The sequence below is a fragment of the Pecten maximus genome, chromosome 6 (genome assembly GCF_902652985.1).
Source record: "Pecten maximus chromosome 6, xPecMax1.1, whole genome shotgun sequence".
NCBI classification, from domain to species: domain Eukaryota; kingdom Metazoa; phylum Mollusca; class Bivalvia; order Pectinida; family Pectinidae; genus Pecten; species Pecten maximus.
The window spans coordinates 31,574,849-31,598,748 of NC_047020.1; the positions used below are offsets into that span (position 1 = coordinate 31,574,849).

The window sequence follows — 23,900 nt, forward strand, 5'->3', positions numbered from 1 at the left end:
ACCCGCCGTTTTTTTTCCAAAAAAGTAATAGTACAAATTGCAATTTGCAATATGTCTACCTGTATCTAAGACTATCTTTTCCTTGTCTTGCAGTAAAGGTGTCAATTTAGCAGTTTTACATCTACGGGAAATTGGTCACTTGATTCGTCTCCGGCAAAAGTGGTGGGTTGACCGTGGTCAGTGCGGGGGCGTAACAGGTGTAAGTGTTGTTGTATTCAACATTGATATATACGTATATATACTATTGTTGTACATCATCGTTACCTTTATCGAAAATAATATATATGCAGGTACCAAATGTTCAAATGTATATTGATTTAAATACATTATGCTTTTTTATTTTAAATTAAAACACAAAGAAGTATATATTCATCTTAAGATTATTACAACGAAATACTTGTGAGTTATCAATACGGTGTGTGGTTATTAAAATCAGTCATGCCTTACCATGACCATGTAGACCAACTATTAGCATTCAATATATGATCTAAGGAATAGGTAGTGCCAAATTGCCCTAGTTTTAAAAACTTAATACCGGAAATATATAATATTACTGCACCTTGGCATCAAGCATATTTTATTTGATCTTATTCAGAATGAAATTAAGTGTTTACTCAATGTATTACCTAATCAAATGCGTGTGACAGTATTTAAAACGGTATACCTTAAACTTTCTGCCGAGTTGAAATCTTAACATTGTTTTTTTTTTCATTTTGGCTCTCATGTATCTTTTTCATTTTGGCTCTAATGTATTCCGTATACGTTTGTTTACTTTGGCTCTGCTGTATTTCTGTGTTCATTTTGGCTTTACTGTATTTTCACAAACGATGTACAAATAGATAGTTAATACAGACTAAGTTACAGACACAGTATATGAGCTTAGTTACAGACACAATATATGGACTAAGTAACAGACACAGTATATGGACTAAGTAACAGATACACTATATTGACTAAGTAACAGACACAGTATATGGACTAAGTAACAGACAGTATATTGACTAAGTAACAGACACAGTATATGGACTAAGTAACATACACAGTATATGGACTAAGTAAAAGACACAGTATTTGGACAAAGAAACAGACACAGTATATGGACTAAGTAACATACACAGTATATGGACTAAGTAACAGACACAGTATATGGACTAAGTAACAGACACAGTATAGGGACAAAGTAACAGACACAGTATATGGACTAAGTAACAGACACAGTATATGGACAAAGAAACAGACACACTATATGGACTAAGTAACAGACACAGTATATGGACTAAATAAGTCACACTATATGGACTAAGTAACAGACACAGTATATGGACTAAGTAACAGACACAGTATATGGACTAAGTAACAGACACAGTATATGGACTAAGTAACAGACACAGTATATGGACAAAGAAACAGACACACTATATGGACTAATTAACAGACACAGTATATGGACTAAATAAGTCACACTATATGGACTAAGTAACAGACACAGTATATGGACTACGTAACAGACACAGTATATTGACTAAATAACAGCCACGCTATATGGACTAAGTAACAGACACAGTATGTGGACTAAGTAACAGACACAGTATGTGGACTAAGTAACAGACAAAGTATGTGGACTAAGTAACAGACACAGTATGTGGACTACGTAACAGACAAAGTACATTGACTAAATAACAGTCACACTATATGGACTAAGTAAAAGACACAGTATATGGACTAAGTAACAGACACAGTATATGGACTAAGTAACAGACACAGTATATGGACTACGTAACAGACAAAGTACATTGACTAAATAACAGTCACACTATATGGACTAAGTAACAGACACAGTATATGGACTAAGTAACAGACACAGTATATGGACTAAGTAACAGACACAGTATATGGACTAAGTAACATACACAGTATATGGACTAAGTAAAAGACACAGTATGTGGACTAAGTAACAGACACAGTATATGGACTAAATAACAGTCACACTATATGGACTAAGTAACAGACACAGTATATGGACTAAGTAACAGACACAGTATATGGACTAAGTAACAGACAAAGTATATTGACTAAGTAACAGACACAATATGTGGACTACGTAACAGACAAAGTATATTGACTAAATAACAGTCACACTATATGGACTAAGTAACAGACACAGTATATGGACTAAGTAACAGACACAATATGTGGACTACGTAACAGACACAGTATATGGACTAAGTAACAGACACAGTATATGGACTAAGTAACAGACACAGTATATTGACTAAGTAACAGACACAGTATATGGACTAAGTAACAGACACAGTATATGGACTAAGTAACAGACACAGTATATGAGCTAAGTTACAGACACAGTATATTGACTAAGTAACAGACACAATATGTGGACTAAGTAACAGACACAATATATGGACTAAGTAACAGACACAGTATATGGACTAAGTAACAGACACAGTATATTGACTAAGTAACAGACACAGTATATGGACTACGTAACAGACAAAGTACATTGACTAAATAACAGTCACACTATATGGACTAAGTTACAGACACAGTATATGAGCTAAGTTACAGACACAGTATATTGACTAAGTAACAGATACAGTATATGGACTACGTAACAGACAAAGTATATTGACTAAATAACAGTCACACTATATGGACTAAGTAACAGACACAGTATATGGACTAAGTAAAAGACACAGTATATGGACAAAGAAACAGACACACTACATTTATGTATATTGACTAAGTAACAGACACACTATGTGGACTATGTAACAGACACAGTATGTGGACTAAATAACAGACACAGTATATTGACTAAATAACAGTCACACTATATTGACGAAGTAACAGATACAGTATGTGGACTACGTCACAGACAAATTATATTGACTAAATAACAGACACAGTATATGGACTAAGTAACAGACATAGTATATTGACTAAGTAAAAGACAGTATATGGACAAAGAAAGACACTATATTGACTAAGTAACAGACACACTTTGTGGACTACGTAACAGACAAAGTATATTGACTAAATAACAGACACACTATGTGGACTAAGTAACAGACACAGTATATGGACTAAGTAACAGACACAGTATATGGACTAAGTAACAGACACAGTATATTGACTAAGTAACAGACACAGTATATGGACTAAGTAACATACACAATATGTGGACTAAGTAACAGACACAGTATATTGACTAAGTAACAGACACAGTATGTGGACTAAATAACAGACACAGTATATGGACTAAGTAACAGACACAGTATATGGACTAAGTAACAGACACAGTATATGGACTAAGTAACAGACACAGTATATGGACTAAGTTACAGACACAGTATATGGACTAAGTAACAGACACAATATGTGGACTAAGTAACAGACACAGTATATTGACTAGTAACAGACACAGTATATGGACTAAGTAACAGACACAGTATATTGACTAGTAACAGACACACTATATTGACTAAGTAACAGACACAGTATATTGACTAAGTAACAGATACAGTATATTGACTAAGTAACAGACACAGTATATGGACTAAGTAACAGACACAGAATATGGACTAAGTAACAGATACAGTATGTGGACTAAGTAAAAGACAGTATATGGACTAAGTAACAGACACAGAATATGGACTTAGTAACAGACACAGTATATAGACTAAGTAACAGACACAGTATTTGGACTAAGTAACAGACACAGTATTTGGACTAAGTAACAGACACAGTATATGGACAAAGTAACAGACACAGTATATGGACTAAGTAACAGACACAGTATATGGACTAAGTAACAGATACAGTATGTGGACTAAGTAACAGACACACTATATTGACTAAGTAACAGACACAGTATGTGGACTAAGTAACAGACACACTATATGGACTAAGTAACAGACACAGTATGTGGACTAAGTAACAGACACACTATATAGACTAAGTAACAGACACAGTATTTGGACTAAGTAACAGACACAGTATATGGACAAAGAAACACACAGTATATGGACTAAGTAACAGACACAGTATATGGACTAAGTAACAGACACAGTATATGGACTAAGTAACAGACACACTGTGTGGACTAAGTAACATACACAGTATATTGACTAAATAGCAGTCACACTATATTGACTAAATAACAGTCACACTATATGGACTAAGTAACAGACACACTGTATTGACTAAGTAACAGACACAATATGTGGACTACGTAACAGACAAAGTATATTGACTAAATAACAGTCACACTATATGGACTAAGTAACAAACACAGTATATGGACTAAGTAACAGACACAGTATATGGACAAAGAAACAGACACACTGTTTTGACTAAGTAACAGATACACTATGTGGACTACGTAACAGACAAAGTATATGGACTAAGTAATAGACACAGTATATGGACTAAGTAACAGACACAGTATATGGACAAAGAAACAGACACACTCTTTTGACTAAGTAACAGATACACTATGTGGACTACGTAACACAAAGTATATTGACTAAATAACAGTCACACTATATGGACTAAGTAACAAACACAGTATATGGACTAAATAACAGTCACAGTATATGGACTAAGTAACTGATACAGTATATGGACTAAGTAACATACACAGTATATTGACTAAGTAACAGACACAGTATATGGACTAAGTAACAGGTACAGTATATGGACTAAGTAACAGATACAGTATATGGACTAAGTAACAGTCACACTATATGGACTAAATAACAGACACAGTATATGGACTAAATAACAGACACAGTATATGGACTAAGTAACAGACACAGTATATTGACTAAATAACAGTCACACTATATGGACTAAGTAACAGACACAGTATATGGACTAAGTAACAGTCACACTATATGGACTAAGTAACAGTCACACTATATGGACTAAATAACAGACACAGTATATGGACTAAATAACAGACACACTATATTAACTATGTGACAGACGACACAGTATATGCCGAATTCGAAAAAAAAAACTTCATTACACGTTGTTTCTTTATTGTTAGTTCAGACGGAAAGTCGTGTAAATAAAAAGATAAAGCATTTTCCTTAAACAAAGAGAGAGTCGGTGTCAATGTAGGCAATTCTGTTGACCCTTTCACATAAGCATTTTTTTTATATTATTTTACATTTTCACTGCCAAATTTTCTATGTCTCCACTCAAATTCGGCACTTTTGAATATCATACCATGTGCTGATGAACTAAATGTATCTGCAAATATTTTTCTTATTACTGACGGACAACAGAATAACCGTTACTAGTTAAACTTAACACTCTTCCATTTCTATTGTTTTATGCAGATGTGTAAAAACAATAATTGCATTGATTATTTATTGATATGATGTGTACTATTTATAATATTCTGGATTTTGTAGGGTAAAGGGAAAAAGTCACTATCCCTAAGTAATGTATCAGGGATTTTCCACATCCTTATAGGAGGTCTTGTTCTAGCAATGATTATATCAATAATCGAATATGCAATGCATGTAAATTGTAAACGACGGAAAAAGTACAAGGTAGGTTTCTACGGTTTGGTGTTGTGCTTTTACAAAATATCAGAAAACATGTCCTTACATAATGATTTTCTGCTACTGTGGAGGGTAAATGTGCGTTAATGATGTTTTATGATTTTATTGATCCATTTATTCAACTTGAAAGTCGTTTCATTGGAAACTAGACACATACTTTTCACGTGAATATCGTAACAACTATGACCTCATTAAAGGATACAAATATGTATATATCAACCAAAAACATTTTAAAAACACAATTAAATTACTGGAATTGACATTCAGGAATTGTGAATCGATTGTTTTGCAATATCGTGTTTTTTTAATATCGTAACCTTGTAACAGGTACAGAAAAAGAGGGAGAAAGCATTAAAAGCAGCTGCCGCTCCCAATAAGGGAGAGCTTCAACCATTGAGGACGAATGGGAGCGATAGTACACTCGACAATAAAGGTGTATGTTACACACAAGAGGTAAATACGGTCATATTTCATTTTCCCATTTCTAAGTCTATCTCCCTTACAAACAGTCAGTAACTACGTTTTCATTATTAAGGCCCATGAATACATGTATTGCATGCCGAAAGTTTCTTTTGGGGTTTGATATGTTGAAATGACGATTAAAAAATAACGCATGTGTACAAGGATGAATGCCCACACAGTTAGATAATGGTAATCTGCAACAACCGTGTAAATAAACCACTAAAGAAAATACTCGCAAATACTTAATGTTACTCAGTATATGGAGCACCAACTGAAGGTTAGATTTGCGTAGTATACCTTACATAAGAAATTGGTTAAATCATCAATGAATATCTAAATAGATGTGACATAATGTCAAATTGTGTTCGTGTTGTTTACGTCGATGGAACAATTATTCTTGCCGCTTGAGATGAATTCCATTAAGCACGATAGATGTGACCAATGCAGTCACAAAGAAGTGTTTGTCATTTGCAACATATTGGTAATAATGAAGGACGCGTCCAGACAATGTCGCACACGTTATGGATATTACTGTATCATTAGCTTTTCTCAGTAATCATCTTCGCTGCCATAATCACTGTTATCTGTCTGTTGCAGTACCAGACGTCCGCGCCGGCAAACCTTATCACGTTCGAAGGAATTACGGAGAATGGACAGACACAATTATGATACCCCTTTATCATACATCGATCTGCATAAAGTACGGGAATATCTTACAGGACAGTTTTCTGAAGCTACAGTGTTTTTCAGATTCGTCGTGTTGCTAAAAATCACTTACATACTGCAAGTTTTTTGTGTGCATCAAATCTTAGCTTCTATTATTTCAGCCATAGGATTTTTTCTCTTTTTAGCGAAATTTCTTTGTCCAAGACTAATACTTTTGTTTTAACACATACCTAACACATACCTTGGAAGACAACATACAAATAATGTATATGCTTCCTGCATGCTATGGTAAACGTCTTTTACAATCTAGGTGTATACTTGTTCAATACTTAGGATTTTAATACAAATGTAATCTTTTAATTATTATGAAATTATACACAAGTGTATGACACTAGAGATTGTTTATATAGCTGTGTCATAACTACAAGATGTCGGTCAACCTCCAATAAAATAACTTATGCACGCGATGTATAGAAAATGCTTTTATGTGTTACATGAATACCGTTTGAGCATAGTTATTTGTTATGGCTGGTGTTATATGCAATCATTCAAATTAAGAATAACTCCTTTCGTGAAAATAATAATCTCGTTTCTCTGTCAATATGACGACAGTCGATTTGCTTTCTGTAGCGTGAATAACATAACAGAGTAAGAAAAACATTTAGTTTACCCTCGAACATAATTTATAAAATCATATAATATTATTGCTGTGAAATTAGTGTCAATATACAGTGAAACGTACCATATTTTTGAACGTTATTCAACTCTAATAACGTATTTGATTGTGATAGAAATGGTATCCAATATATAGATGGAACAGTAGGTAATGGTTATTCAGCTACGTTATATGTAGCAACACCGTATTCAATTATTGATTTTGGTGAAGTCAATACGGTGTTATGCCAACCTGGAAGAATCAAATATTAACTGGCGGCGATTCAAAGGTCCTTAATTTTTATATTAAATGTTTGCAAAGGTGTGGAACTGCATGATACTTACAATAATGTATATTTCAACTTACAATGAACATGATGTTATACACAAAATTGATTCAGTGTTTCTAAAATTATCAACATCGGGTCAATATGTCCAAATACTGACCGCCACGTGATCATAGTTTAGCCAATGAAAATTGAGATGAAAATCATACCATAAATATAACTGATTAGTTTAGTTCCATTTCATGCTAAAAATAAATGTTTTTACAAACGGACAGGAAGCAAAATGTAAAACCCTACCTATTTCAACTCCATTGCACAATCTTGGATATTCATGAATAAGCGTATTTAATTGAACAGCGATGACATATTTCTCTATATGACATATAATAAACTAGATTTATCTCTGTAGTTGAGAATTAATATAGTGTAAAACAGTAATCCATTAAATGTTACTGAAAATGTTTTATGTATAAAAACAATTCGATGTGCTCCTTTCCCCTCCACACTATTAAGAACTGGTCTAAATTTTCTCAAATATTTAAGCTTGTACTATCTTTTGATTTAATAATATTCTACCTTGTTAGAGAGTACAATGTAGGATAACCAAGAAATTAGTTATATAACTACAGCTGAAAGCGTTTGATATTTGCTAAAGCACTATGTTAGAAGTATGTATTCCCTATCGTATTACAAATGCGACTCACAGAGTGGTAGATAGATATGAGTTTGACGACAACGGGGAAAATTATGACGCATAACGAGTTGGACAAACACTGTAGTTATGCAAGAAGATTCTTGTGGACTAATGTTGTCTGTCTAGACGACAGGTATCGTCCAGGGAACTGCTGGATCGACCCTTACTCTACTAGGGCCACGCAAATTTAATTTGTAGTTTTTGGATAGTGCAAAGTATGATACCGTTTGTTAGGACTTTTGTGTATCTTAGTCACTGTAAGGAACATCTACAGGTGGTGGAATATACTTTTTTGTATTAAATGACAAGAAATTAGGTACTTACACCTATAAGATGTTTTAGTGATTAGGTGATTGAAGTCCAAAGAACTACGAATTCATTTGATGTGGCCTAAAGATGTCTGTGATTTATAACTATTAACCGATGCATGTACACATCTGTAGGATACATTGTCTCCGAAAACTCATACATATTTCATAATCGATTTAAGTGTTTCATGACATGTCACGTGAATTGACAGCGAGTGCCTTCAGCACTCTCATACATACTCTCTGTGTCTCCGTCTGTTTCTCTCTGTGTGTCTCCCTGTTTCTGTTTATCTGTCTGTCTGTCTCTGTCTCTTTCTCTGTCTGTCTTTGTCTCTCCCTGTCTCTGTCTGTCTCTGTCTCTGTCTATCATGCAAAACAAGGATTTGCGGGAATATGAAATAGGCCATAGTTTCTTTCTTCAGAGTCTCTATATAATATGTGGTATAAAAGCTTTAAGCACAAAGAATGCATGTATCACGACAATATCGAAACTGATTATTCTCTATATATTCATTGTAATATTTCTGTAATTCGAGATTCCATTACAAAGTTTAAAAAAAAAGATCTCGAAACAAAACCAATTATCGGTTATTTAATTTAAATTTAAATGACATATATGCATCTTTTATACACAGGTAGTGTTCTAACAGAATATATGAAATATTTCATTAATAACATGTTTTCCTTATTGGTGTATGACATTTGTATTGTCTGACAAAATAATATTTCTCGAGATTGTGATGATATAATATATATCATAAATAATGGGAAAGATAGGTGTTGTCACATGATTTTGTGGAAATGATTTTAATGCCGTTGTGAGTGATACAAAACATTTAAAAATTAATTCATCGTTAACAAAGCACCTAAAGATTACATTTTGCAATCACAAATTCTTAATTATACATGGATATAAGTGTAATATATAAATATAATACGTGTAATGTATAAACTTGTTTTGCGATGTTTTATTGTAAAAGAGATTAGCGTAAAAATGTTAACATTGACCAAAGAATCTTATAAAACGTATTCGCGGAAATGAATATATCTTCAGTCGCACAACACAATTAATGAACCAGTATACTCGAGATTGCATGGGTAAAATCTAATTGTAAATTGCATAGTTTGTATATTTGTATATCTAATGTTTAGAATTTTGTATAAATTTGCCAACCGAAATAAGGAAGTGTGTTTCAGTCCTTATATGATTGCGGGAGAAATGTTGATTTCGGTTTCTTCTCATTTCTTAAGATACAGGGAAATGAAGTTGATAAACACTTAATGCAAAATAAAATTCTTGAATTTAATCATTAAATATGCATTATCTAAATGAGCATGACTTCACGTTGGCAGATTGTACTGCAGTAAGCAATGCTTTACCAATCATTCAAACCAAACATAAAAATAGTACAAGCTGTGTGTAATTTTCTCTCATTATTCACAGATTTGTCTCCCGTTTACCTCTTATAGATTTCTCAGTCAACCTCAAAATTACAAATAGCACGCGCTGGCAACATTACAACGACGTCACGACATCCATACGATGACGTCATGTCAATAATACAATGACGTCGTGTCGATAATATCAATCAAGTCATGTCGATATTGTGTAACATAGCACTATTTGTTTTTAAATAGTATATGTTTAAATGAAATAGTTTGATGGGAGAGATATAATCATCACCTAACTTGAGTGCGTAACACTCGGGTTTTAAGATTTCTCTAGCACGCCCTCGAGGTAGATGACGATTCTTTTAATCGATTGTTAACACCATAACGCCAGCCATGTTAAGTATTTTAAAGTGTTTCTCCCATCAGCACATGAAACATGCTTCGATGAATATTGTGGTAACTCTAAGCGACTCATAAATCATGCTAACACAAAGGGCCAATTAACTTGTTGGAAATAGCACCTACAAATAAACTGTAATGCAATCCCAAGCAAGCTAAAATTGATTTATAATGTGTCGGATTCCATGTTTCGATCATTTTTTTAACGCTAACATCAATAATTAAGTATAATCGATAAAACGTCATTGCTGTGCAAATACCTCTCTAATACCTCCCTTAGGAACAAATTGACTGATTCCAGTGAACTTATTATCAATCAAACAGTATTTCGTACAGTTACTGTTCTGGTAACTTGAGAGTTTCTCTAGTTTTATATTGATTTGTTTAGAAGTGTTTTAACTGCATTGCAAGTGTTGCAAGCGTTGGGATAACGACTTTAAAAATTGTCTAGACAAACAGCAATATCACAGACGTGCTGGGCAACATTTCACGGCATTCTCATAGATTTCCATAGGGAATTTTTACTTCCTGTTTTAGTGGACCTTCATCTTCACTTCTACACAATTACGGAAATATATAAAAGAAGAATCTAAACACCATGGCTCATAAATGTATGTCTGATTCTTGTGCAATGAGGAATTTGCAGGATTTCATTTTTTCGGAACAAAGAAACTAACGGAATTCGACATCGAACTGTTTTCTTGTTTCCCTTGTTTAAACATACGAATTTCAAACTGCATTATTGACGCAAAACATTGTCATAATTGTTCTTTGTCAAGCAATTTGATTTGAGGAACTAGATATCATACGGGAATAAATCAATTTATTATATTAGTATTGAACATAATGTTAAATATTGTTGATCTGGATATTTGTTACTGCTTGTCAAAGTAAAAGGTTACTCGTGTTCGAAATATCCTTCTATGAAATAAACATAAAGAGATGCTTATGTACATTGATGGATTCGTTATTTCATGGTACGAAAGAGCTTGATTTGATGCTAAAGAATAACAATTGATCAAAAGATGCGAAACGGATTTGCTATTTTAGGCTACGAGCTGCAGAGTTTGGTTTATTTGTTTATTTATTTTTTATTTATTACCCTTATATATTTATCAGTTTACTGATGCAATCATACTTTTTGCAAGAATACAGTATGTTGCTGGTATACCGGAAGTGTTCAAATATGATGTTTTACAAGATAATGAAGAAAATGTCACTCATTATTACCATAGCTTCACCATTACCATGTCACAATTTCTTAAATATTTGTCTTTTTTATGAAAAATACTAATGTGAAATATAATTGTTGGAAAATTAAATAAATAAATGTTATTCAAAATAGTTGCATTTTGTTTTCTATCGAGATTAATTAACCTCAGTAGTGAGGTTATTAATACACAACATGACATCAGTTCATGTAATGTCATCATATCGAGCTGAGGATGTAAAAAGCGGCCAATACAATAGAACCCTAGCATCAATTGCATGAATTTGCTAGAAAATTGTGGAATCAATGTGTCCCTCAGACTGAGAAAATTACAGTCAATAACGTTCTTTGCTTCACATACCCTTGATTGGGTGGCGGGAAAATTATAATCCTCAGTAGCAGACGATAACATGATTGTAGAGTGTCTACTGTATTAAGGATTTCACTTTGACATCACTTTAAAATTTCCACTGCGAGACTTCTTAAATCGCAGCCATGTGACCTACCTGTTGAGAAGATGTTTAACTCGAAACAGAAACATATTGGTGTAAACACATCTGATATGGCCTTTGACAATTTGCGAGACGATGATATTTATTTGTAAGATAATAGATAGTAAGTAGTTGGTTGTTTGGCTTGATGGTTGGTTGGTTTGATGGTTGGTTGGTTGGTTAGTTGGTTTAACCGAGCGTGAAGCAGGAGGAATCAAGTACCAATTTCAATGACTTCAGTAAGTCATGCACTGAGGACAAAGTATATTGCATGACATAAAGACATGAACTCATAAATAACCACATACAAATATGTGGGTGTTTTATATAACCTACTTGGACGTCTGACTGTGCAGAATAATAGATTTTAGAGGCAAAAATCAGGTCAGATGTTTCCTTGAAAATTAGAGAACGGTTGTGGTTGTTATCGATGATCCATCACAGCATTGTTACGACTATAACAATATTTGAGGAACTCATTGCAATTAAGAGACATCAGACCATACATGTAACTATCAAAATAATTCAATTGATCATGCAACCGCAACACACATTGACCGATAACTACAGACAGATAAACGTATGCTTTACGTCAATACGATTCACGTGAATTTGTTCTACACCTGACGGGACTTGACCCAGAACACTGGTGACTAAACTAAATGTCTGCGAAATCGCAATCGTTTTATTGATTGATATTTTTAACATACAGTGAATTAAATGGGTCTTTGTCGGGAATAATTTGCATTTGTGTGATATTTTCATATATGGTTAAGTGGAATTGAACTCTGATTTACATCAAAAGCCCGAAACAATTTCGCAATGGCCCATTAATAGTTTCGTGGTAGTAAATACACACCGTATCAATGAATGAATATATTTCTGCACGAAGAAGCAGTGTACTTCACTCGGGGTCACTCGTACCCAAGAACGATGAACAAAACGGGAATTTGTTTGTTTTGAATGCCGTCGACTTGTAGAGATTTGATGCAGGATGAACAGAATACACGGATAGTATGTTACAATACAAGGTTTATTTTGGTACTCGTCTTTCCTTAGCCTCGTACCAATATAAACTTTGTATTGTAACATACTAACCATGTTTTCTCTGTATACTTATTTTAGTATTAGACGAGATTACCACTCAAATATGTGTATCTTTCGAAATGGTTTGTGATATTTCCATTTAAGTTCATTTTTTATTTCGAATATAAAAGCTACACAAAGACGTTTTGCAAATACATTTAACTTACAAAAACTTAACAGACATTAAATCAAGTAGGTCGATGTACATTAAACTCGTGTAACTTTAAACCAATGTCGTAAATATTTTATTTCTGCTGGCATTTCGTTTCTCCACTAGTAAATGACTCTTAGATCAAACCATTACCCAAGTCACTATAGCACGATCTTGATATTTATTTAAATGCGAGCTTATTATCGGTATCAGTTGATAAATTGTTGCTGTTAAATTTGACCAGAAAAAACTGTAATTATTCACAACGAACATTCAATGATGATCAGTCTTTACAGAAACTCTACACAAAGTGCATCATGGGTAATATTCCTTTCAAATAATAACCATGTTAAAACAAAGTACGGTTAACAAGTGCCAACATAGCCTGTTACCCAAGGGTAATTCTGTCTTAGTACCGACACAAACAGCGATTCCATGTAATGCTTGTGACCTTCGGAAAGCAACAACAGTTACAAGTAGTTTAAGCCTCTCCATGTTTTGTAACATATACAGAATCTCAAAATATTTCCATATGTTGATAATGTGAGAATCAATACCGCAAGTTCTTCATAATTGCAATTAAACCGGGAAACTACGCAATGATTACGGGGAATTTCTAACGCGGTGCTCCACTTTCTATATAAATATATGTCAATGAGCCGCCGGAAAGTGCCGGCGCCGAGTGATAGTTAGGCGGAAAATAGGAGGGAAAACCAGTTGGGGTGTGATGGGAAAAACACGTGCTAAGTCATACAGTCCGTCTGTCAACGGTCAGTCGGACGCTTTCACATTCCAACACATACACACACGTGTGACCACTACTCACGTATCTCGCTCACACAACACATACACATAGAGTGTTATACCACAGGTATAACCCTGGTCTACAGTAACAACGCCAATCAATACATTTATATTCAACTTCGGGTTTTAAATTCACCGATAAATGTCAAAATTATAGAGGAAAACACATGCAAAGAGACTCGACAGGAATCGATCACTTTGAAAGAACGGGAAGATACGTTCCCGCTAACAGCCCCGAGAGGAATCGAACCAGGGTCTCCAGTGTGATAACCCACCGTTATACTAGCATTCCACGTGAGCTGATTGACAGACACCGTATTTAACAGTATATACGAGTCATACAGTTTCGCTGCATTTACACACATGATAAATAAGCTAAATCACTCTAGAACAACAATTATATCCCAACATATTTAAAACTCTACTTAAGCAGTACTCTTCTCTGCATGTAAATTGAAAAAGAACACTATCTTATACATATGATGTATATATAAAACAGCCATTGATTGATGTTTAAAATTCTGTTCACTGCCAGAAGTAGCTGTGATATATTCTACAAATAAATCATTTTAAAAACACAAATTCACGTATTTAATTTATAAAAAAATAGAAGCTAACATTGATGCATAGCTTGCTTGATTACTAATCCGTCTCTGCTCTGAACGGTTTCATTAGCCCTGACTCATTAATCAAACAGCTGTGACTATGAGTTAACACACTCTCAAGGTGATTCATTTCGTGTAAACAGCTTTCATTAAAACGATATTTTTTTTAAATCCTATTGTTGAGCTGTTATGTGATTTTTATTGTGTTTCAAAATAGTCAATAAGCCTAGTGCTATTCCATAGAAAGGACGTGATTGCAATTTGGAAATTTATTGAAATAGGAATTATTTGTTAATAGAAGCACGTGTGAATACATATTAATTAGTTGTGTTTTGACAGGTAATAAGTTACACAGGGTCCATCTTTTGTTGTAAAGTACCTTTTTTATTTTTAATCTAAACCTTAAATTAACTGTATGTATAAACAGGAACGTAGGTGTCACTGGCATTGTATTGTCCTTTGGGTGATCAGCTGATATAGATATAACTGATCGAAAACATATTTCACCGATCCTGTTACTTAACTCCTCGGATGTATTTCACCACGGACGTACGTGTACATGCTTTACCCAATAATCCATGGTTTCACAAAACACCTCGAATGTGACAGGTGTTTAAATGTGCAAAGACCCTCAGTATGTCATTCATCTGAAGAAAACCCACAGTTGGTGCACTTTATGGATTGTTATCAACGAATATGAAAAAAAAATCAAAAATGAAGATTCATGTTTGAGAGAAACGCTACCCTGTTACTATTAACATTGACTACAGAAAATTAATGTTGAATTTGAAAAGTTACAAAATAGGAGCCTTCTCATCACGCCGGAGGTCTTGCGGCGCCGCATCACGCATTCAAATGACTGCGATTAGGACCATGTCACCTTATATTCAACTTATTTTACACGTTTGAAACAAAGACGCGATGTCTACGGTTTAGGCAAAGCAATGAGCTCCACGATTTATGATACTAAATTTCCTTTTTCTACGCTTTCCTATGGTTCCTTAATGCGTTATTTTACTACCTGTTGTGGTGATTTCAATTTCTCAAATTGACTATTTTCAATTAATTACATAGTTTGATAACTGCAACTTTGTTTTGTTGTTCCAGTTCATTCGATACTTAAGTACCTGATCTCATTATCATAATTTCCGAGACATATGTCGACTATTTATAGAAAGCTAACAACCTAAGGTTCCCAGAGATGAATGTTGATAAGGAACATAGACGTCTGCATTTAGTTATTATTTATGGGGAAAATATTAGCCCTTTCTCCTATTATATCAACACTTAAAGATCGGACGATGCATCGAACGAACAAATGGAGAAACTGTCGTCTGCACATACAAGGCCCCATCAACTCTCGCCTGAATGACACGGCGGAAACATCCGAATGAAGGTGTGTTTTAGTTCAGCAGGGATATTTTAGTTCCGAGACTAATACACAGGACTAAACACAGGTAAGCGAAGTCGAGGGATATAATCGATTTAACCAGTTATTTAAGAGCAAATAAAGTATAGATAAATTAAAGTCCTTTCAACATCTTTGGTCGTTTGGTTAGGACGGCCTCATCAATGTGCGAAATGCATGCATGTAGTGTATGTGTGTGTTTTTAGAGGCTGCGGTAAATTTGTGTTTATCTCCATGTGATAGTTGGAAACTGACGCATGACGCCCGGCTTTACACATTTCGATGATTACAAGACAATAGCCGAGACAAATAACTCCCCTTCTTCTGTCTTGTTAGGGCATAGCATTCGCACCATGGGATGGCGATCACACCATGCAGAGTTATGTCCCATCGTTCGTCGTACGTACATAAATTACGGGAATCGATATGAATAGTTATTTGGATGGCAAAAGTACGTATACAGTTGTTAGCTATCCCCTGTTACTCTATAATTCCATAATACGACCTTTCGTTCAATTGTAAAACAAGAGTTAGAGCAATTGTTAATGGACAAACCCAATACGATCTGTACGTCAAAGCTTTAGGAATCTACATTGTGCTTTTATGAAAATGATTGTAATTGTTTTAGATTCAGTAACGTTTTAATGTCTTTATGAAACTGGGAATACATCTACTTGAAGAAATATGTTCGAATTAGCTGCATAATTTATAACAGAGAGATGCCTTGATGAAATGAAGCTCAAAATGCCAGCAATCCCGTGACGTCACAATATTCACTATCATATATGTTCAATATACTGATTTGACAATATCATGAATTCATTAAAAACATTATGATTTAAATGTCATTAAATACACTCGTAAATAACCAATTTACATGGAGATTAAGTTCGCGCGTGACACTTTTTGTAACAATATGGAAATGACGTATGATTTGCATGTCTGATATACATATTTCAAAAACAAATATACATAAAAACAGGATTTCACAAATCAACACATATTTTCAAATATCAAAGTGTGTGACGGGATCAATTCCAAATCGTTCTGGTAGAACAACACTACTTAAATGTACGTATATTTATAGTAAACAATAATGGTATACATACATTTCTGGTCAGGTGAAACGACCTATATATAGGCCTAGTTATAAACTGTGATAAAGCTGTTTATCAATGAGGTTAATGTACAGTTAGCGACAAACATCTATTCGAATTAGCATTGTGATCCAATGAACCATAATTTGACAATCATGGATGATAATGTGCGTGAAAAATGGGGTCATTCACCCCTGTTACGGATATACATAGGGCATTGGATGCTACTTATACTGAAATAGTGAAAAATAGTGAAAGCCAAACGTGATTATTAATCAATGAATTTAAATAGAGTTTAGTCTGGTAAAATGCTATATTTTGTCATCCTGTCATGTTATCAAAATATAGAAGTTTAAGATGACTTGATAGTTCTTTTCATTGAAATGGTTTTATTGTGTGATCAATGAAAACAGAATGGGGATATCGACAGGTAAGGAAATCGTAATTCAAAATCGATAAAACAAAGCAACATGTTGATTCACTCAGATACTAATGGAGAATAGCAATAAGATCTGTTCCTCGGAAGTTAAGCATCTTCTTCATTGACAAACACCCGTCATGCAACGTAAGGTAATTATAACATATACATGCATTAACAATACTATACAAGCCGAATTGTTTCCGAGCATATTAAGCAATCATATTTAGTAGTTCCATGCAGAACGAATATTAAACCTCATAGGATAACCATATCGAATGGTAAGATCCACATTGTTGCCGTTTAACGAAACTGTTGGCTAATTGTTCATTAAAACTTAATCATGTCATGCTACCTTGTCGAGTTGATGACATTTCAGTGTGATAGCACTTTAAACATTATATGAGTGGCAATACTCTCTCCTACATTAGCACAGTATCCGCGGACTACTTTAAGCTTAATGTCGCCCTGCAGCTTTGCCTGTAACATTAACCACGAAGCAAACTACAGAAAAACGTGGATATCTGATGTTAGAACGTGATTACTCACACCATTACGCAGAAAAATAGCTGTGTAAAAACATATATTGTATGAAAGGGAGGAGAGGTGAAGCGACTTATTCCCTTCAGGGTCGGATCACATATTTCACTTTCTGTGTCTGTATAACGTATACCAGTGTCATCAAGTTTACCAACAACAGGAAATCCTTAAATCAGAACGGCATTGGAATACTATGAAACATTACAACGTTCTCTCGTTCTACAGATTACAGAATATCTATAACTTACATTGCTACTTATATTCTAAAGAGTTCAAAGATGTTGAGGTATATTACAACTCCTTCCATATTGCAAGTAATGACATCACCGTTCAAAATATATGGCGTTGAAACGGAATTGCTACGGCTATTTAATCAATTGTTTTCAAAGTAAATTATGATACTGTACAACGCACACAATTTCAAACATTATCTGCTGTAAGGGTCAGCAATGAAAATTAAACTACACCAACTCAACAGTTTCTGTTTTGTTTCCATCAACATAGAAAATCACATCCGGAATAATCTTAATGCAAACATTTTTCAACGAGAACAAATACAAGCAAATTGCAGATTACCATGGAAACATTGACAAAGTATCAGGAGAAAAGCACCAAGTGTTCAGAAGCGTCGTCTGCGTCATAAGTCAATGCTCCAAATCCAAACGCCATATTGATGATTTTTGATACGGAATTGTAAACATGGCAACAGAAACCCAACTCACTCCACCCTCATCCACTACCACCTGGACCTATCCACAGCTACAAAAATATGTATTATTCTATATTTTTATTTATTACATAATGCGTTTGAGTTTCCTTAGCTATACGCATAAGGTATATTATGAACTATCGCATGGCCAAAATGACTATTGCACGGTCACGTGCAAACTATTGAACACCTGTGACGTTTCGGAATTGAATCCTACCCTTTCATGCGTCTGAGTTACTCAGATGTCAACCCTGCCAGGCGACAGTCATGGTGAATTTTAGGCAAGTATATCATGGGTGTCTGCGCAATAGTCCAGAATATTTCACCAACGGTCGATTACCAATACCTATTGTCAAATATTTTGTACTATTCCACAGACACCCATGAGATATTTGTATAATAGTAAGCAGAAATGATGACCTACTTATAGGTATTCGGCACAAGAAAATACAACATAAATATCTATTATAAAAGGGTATAATTTTATTCCAGAATTATTGCAAGCAACTAAACGTTGTTTGGTTGGACTATGCAAAAGGATTCAAAAGGGGGCATCCAGAAATTGCAAATTGTTGACGAATAGACAGAAAAATGATTGTAGAGTAAATGAGCCCGGAATATTTATGGTTATATATCCAAACAAGTCAATGAACGCATTTCGGGATTTGACGACAGGACTACATGAGCTGTAAAAATGGTAGAAGGGGCCAAATGATTTCCGTTTGTAACGTCCAATGACTCATATCAGGCTTATACATATATTTGTGGTAGATTTATGTGTATACTCGACCATGAATCATCAAGAAAATGTTGACAAAATATGCAGTTACACCAAGGGAACTATAATTAGGTGTCATATATGCCATTGGCTTCATAAAAGTATCGTGATTCACTACAATCAAACATGATACATGTACATTGTTTTAACAATTACATAAGGAATGTATGTGTGAAAATCACTTAAAATATTAATTATAGTAATATATACACATAAAACTGCACCACACAGCTCTTTCTTCCTTTTAGGATATACAGTATATAAATGTGTGTGTGTCTGTGTTCTCCGCTATCATTGATTATTATTGCATTGTAAATGTATTATATGTTTTCCGTTGAGATATCTCGTCGTTACATTTTTCTAATGATTTGCATTTAAAGATAAAGAGACAAAACGGGCTTCTCTAGACGACTCTGAGATAATGTGTTACCATGGTTACACGATTTCGAAATCAATTTGATTCCCTAACCCACGGTTTTACATACCAATGTTGATTTCTTATTCAAAGGATTGTTCCCATTATCACAGAATCTGCAATAGATGCCGACTACTAACGGGGAAAACTTACAATATATCGTGTTCAGATGACGATTGGTTTAGGGTGTGTGAGAGGTAATAGTCGTCATAACGATTTTATTGGGGGTATTTCCTTTTTCTTTTTTAGATGAGTGAGATATGTTACATTTAATGTGTCGGATGCTCGTTGATATCCCTGGTTTTCCGGTTGTCACTACCCTAGTTCTTGTTTTGAAAACGTGATTTGCATGATCGATGGTGTCATTAAGGGAAAATACGAAATAAACCGATTTGAGTCCATACCATCATGATCAACGCTTCAAGTAAGGATCTGTATATGTAGACTTGTATAACCTGTAATAGCCACTGATCAGAACTATTGCCTTTGTGATATCTCTGTATACACAGTATGCATTTACGCAAAACAGGAAAACCCTGCTTCCTTCTCCTTCGTGACCGCATCTTTACTTACAGATGGTAGGTCTGTTTTACATTCTTACCTTCAACCTATCATCTGACTCACTTCTTTCTAAAAAAAATTCTTCAATATATCAACCCTCTGTGCAAGTGAAGATTGAAATATTATAGATTGTTGTAACAAAAAATAGATCTTCAAACTTTTTTCTATTATTCGTTCAATGTAATGCGGAATTAACTGTTTTTCATACTTTAATCAGTTCTCCGTCATCTTTTTTACACTGAGTCGCCATAGGAGGATATGTGTATCGCTTAACGTTGGAATTTGGAAATAATTAACTAACAAATACTGGGCGTATTAACGAAACAGTATATAAAGTCAGTGATCTGAAATGATTCGGGGTGACAAACAAGCGACACAATTAGATTACGGGTGAATGGGTCTGTGTGTTCGTGGTTATATAGAGCTACTTATTTACATCTAATGAGTTGGAAATAACACTCTTTTCTATCAGTTTTTAAATCACTTTTACGCGTATACTATCTACCCACCTGCACGGAAGGAATCAACTTTCCATACCACAGATATGTACCTGGTTCATGTTTTATTTTCACCCTTATCAGTTTTTATCATTTTGATATCAAATATTCACTTAAAATTACGGATATTTTTCACGCATTTGTAAAGAAATATATTTGTTTTGAATGATATTGAATGTCAGGGACACGGATACGGTGATGAAAGTGTAGTTTAGATCGCCCTGACCATGTCGAGGCAGTGGTAATAAAACACAGGTAAAACAAAGACTAATTTATACCGGATCGATAGGGCAAGGTGATATCATTGTTCGGCGAAAACTGATTTAAATGGACAGAAATATTCGGGCATATGCGATTATCCAAAAAGACGTCCACCAATGAACTTAGGTATTTGTCATATGGTAGTCGTTCATTTCAAACCCGTGTTCGATCAAAATCAAATTCATTTTTTTCTGGATATCGTATGTCATTCTTATAGCTATGTTTTTTTTTTTTTTTAACAATCTGTAAACACCTATACTCAGAGTGTCTTTTCGGAGAGAAAGTGACGTAGAGACTACATGATTTTACATAAGATGTACTGAGGACAAAATGGCCGATATTGTGGTACGTTTTATTGTCTTCCTGGGAGTAATCATACCCTGCTGCACAGGTAAGTATTATTTATTTTCTTCAATCATGAACTAGGTGCGTGACAGCTGTTTGTGCACGCGTATTATATTGATTTTGTTCAAGAATAATCAAATGTAATCAAGTTGTGGCAGTAGTATTCCGTACAGAAAATGATAAAAACACTCCATCCTATTTTAATCTCTAAAGAAATGTTTGTAAATTCCAATCAGATATAAAACTGTAATTCTTTATCAGAAATATTGTATGATAACCTGATTACATTTGAAACTGTGTTTATTGATATTTGTGATTTTTTCACTCTACTGAAAACAATTCTAAATGGATACTTCTAAAATTCAATCGACAAAGATACAAAAACAACAAACCTACCTCAATGCATAACATTTTGGTATACTATCAAATTCGTGTTAAAATTATATCATCATACACAAAACCATCTAGTTTCGTTTAAAACTAAATTGACTAATTTCGGTGCCTAACAAAAACAATCTTTACTTAATTTAGTGATCTGAACTCTCAGGTCAATTAAAGCCTATTTTGTGGATTGATATTGTAATGAAAATATGGTTTTAATGATAACATTACGTTAATATTGTTTTTGGTTTAAACTCAAAGAACAGTCTTTACCTTATACTGGGATCTCACGTTTATTTATGGCGTGACTCATTGAATTATTTGAATTTTGATCTGATGTTGATAAAGCTATTGGCAATAATGTTACACCCGAGTTTCTCAATTAGAAATCGCTATCGGAATAGTATGCGGATTAGAGAAATATGTCAATTCACCCCAACCATGAGCTTAACTTAATTTAATGTGTCTTTCAAAATCATCAGTTTCTATCTCATATATCCTTTATCCTACTTTGTTACCGATTGTTTGAATTCACGAAACATGGATGTGTATGAAATAAAAACGTGAATATTGGCCCGTAGATGTGTTAACCATGATCATATATTGATTTGAATTTCAAAACTATACGATATGATGCAGAACAAGAATCCCATTTCTACTATTGTGATATCGGTTGTGTATATAGTACTTTTGTCGCAATTAAACAATGAAGTAGTCTTGATTCATATATTCTATTATGAGTATGAGAGAATGAATGAATGGAGGATTAAAAGGGAAGAAATGAACGTGAAAAGATTGCAGGATGAAAATGAGACCACCTGTACGAGGTAACGTTATGTTAGACGGATGATCCCTGTGTTCCTGACCCTGACATTTCCCAAATGATGCTTGGGAAATAAACGTAATTGGTCCTAAATAGGAACGAAAAAAACCAGCCCACTTCCAAAAGATTAAAATATTAAAAGTTATCTACATCAAGTTTTGCTTTTTTACTCATCAATCTGATTGAAATACAAATCATAATTATATACTACGCTCACAACGTAGTATACAATGACGATTTATATTCTAATAAGATTGGATAATCACATGAAATACCCACATGTAGTTTTGTACAGGCTAGTAAGGGTCATTAGTATCAAAAAACAAAATGAAATCAACAACCATCGATATACGTACCAAACTGTTAGCTTTATTACTTTGAATATGTGTTAACAAAAACAATTGTAAATGATGTATGAATATTATGGTCGGGGATGAAATTCCATTTTCTGGATTTTAACCGCAAGTGATCGAATACAATACGACCCAAGTGCGTTTGTAAACTACATTGGATTCAATTAAGCGTACGTTTAGAATCAGATATGAATCAGAAAGATATTTAATTTCACTTTCCATCGCGCAGTTATGATAAAGTAATCTGTTAAAACACCGAGAAGTAAATGTGTTGATTTATATTTAAACGATAAGGTTTCCCTCTCTCTAAAACAATTTTGAAACACTCACGACAAAAAATAATAACTAGAATTATTTTAATTCAAATCTGTATTTACAGAAGTCGGATATTGTTTCGTTTTGTATCTATCTATTAACAACGATGTATTCGGTTTCCTATTTTTACTTTAGAAAAGAAAGTTAATACATATCAAGTTTTAATCTAATGAAAAGAATATTTCTTTATAAATCAACT

At 34.0% G+C, this 23,900-nt stretch overlaps 1 protein-coding gene across 1 annotated transcript in view; it reads left to right on the forward strand.

Moving 5' to 3' along the window:
• The window catches only part of LOC117330140 (glutamate receptor 3-like), a 49,654-nt gene extending 39,366 nt beyond the window's left edge, over positions 1-10,288 (forward strand). The window contains exons 13-16 of the mRNA XM_033888360.1: positions 94-199; positions 5,439-5,579; positions 5,919-6,044; positions 6,651-10,288. Of these exons, the coding sequence (XP_033744251.1) occupies positions 94-199; positions 5,439-5,579; positions 5,919-6,044; positions 6,651-6,722 (445 nt within the window). The 3' untranslated portion in view covers positions 6,723-10,288. The remainder of the gene's footprint in view (positions 1-93; positions 200-5,438; positions 5,580-5,918; positions 6,045-6,650) is intronic.
• The last annotated feature ends 13,612 nt before the right edge of the window (positions 10,289-23,900 follow it).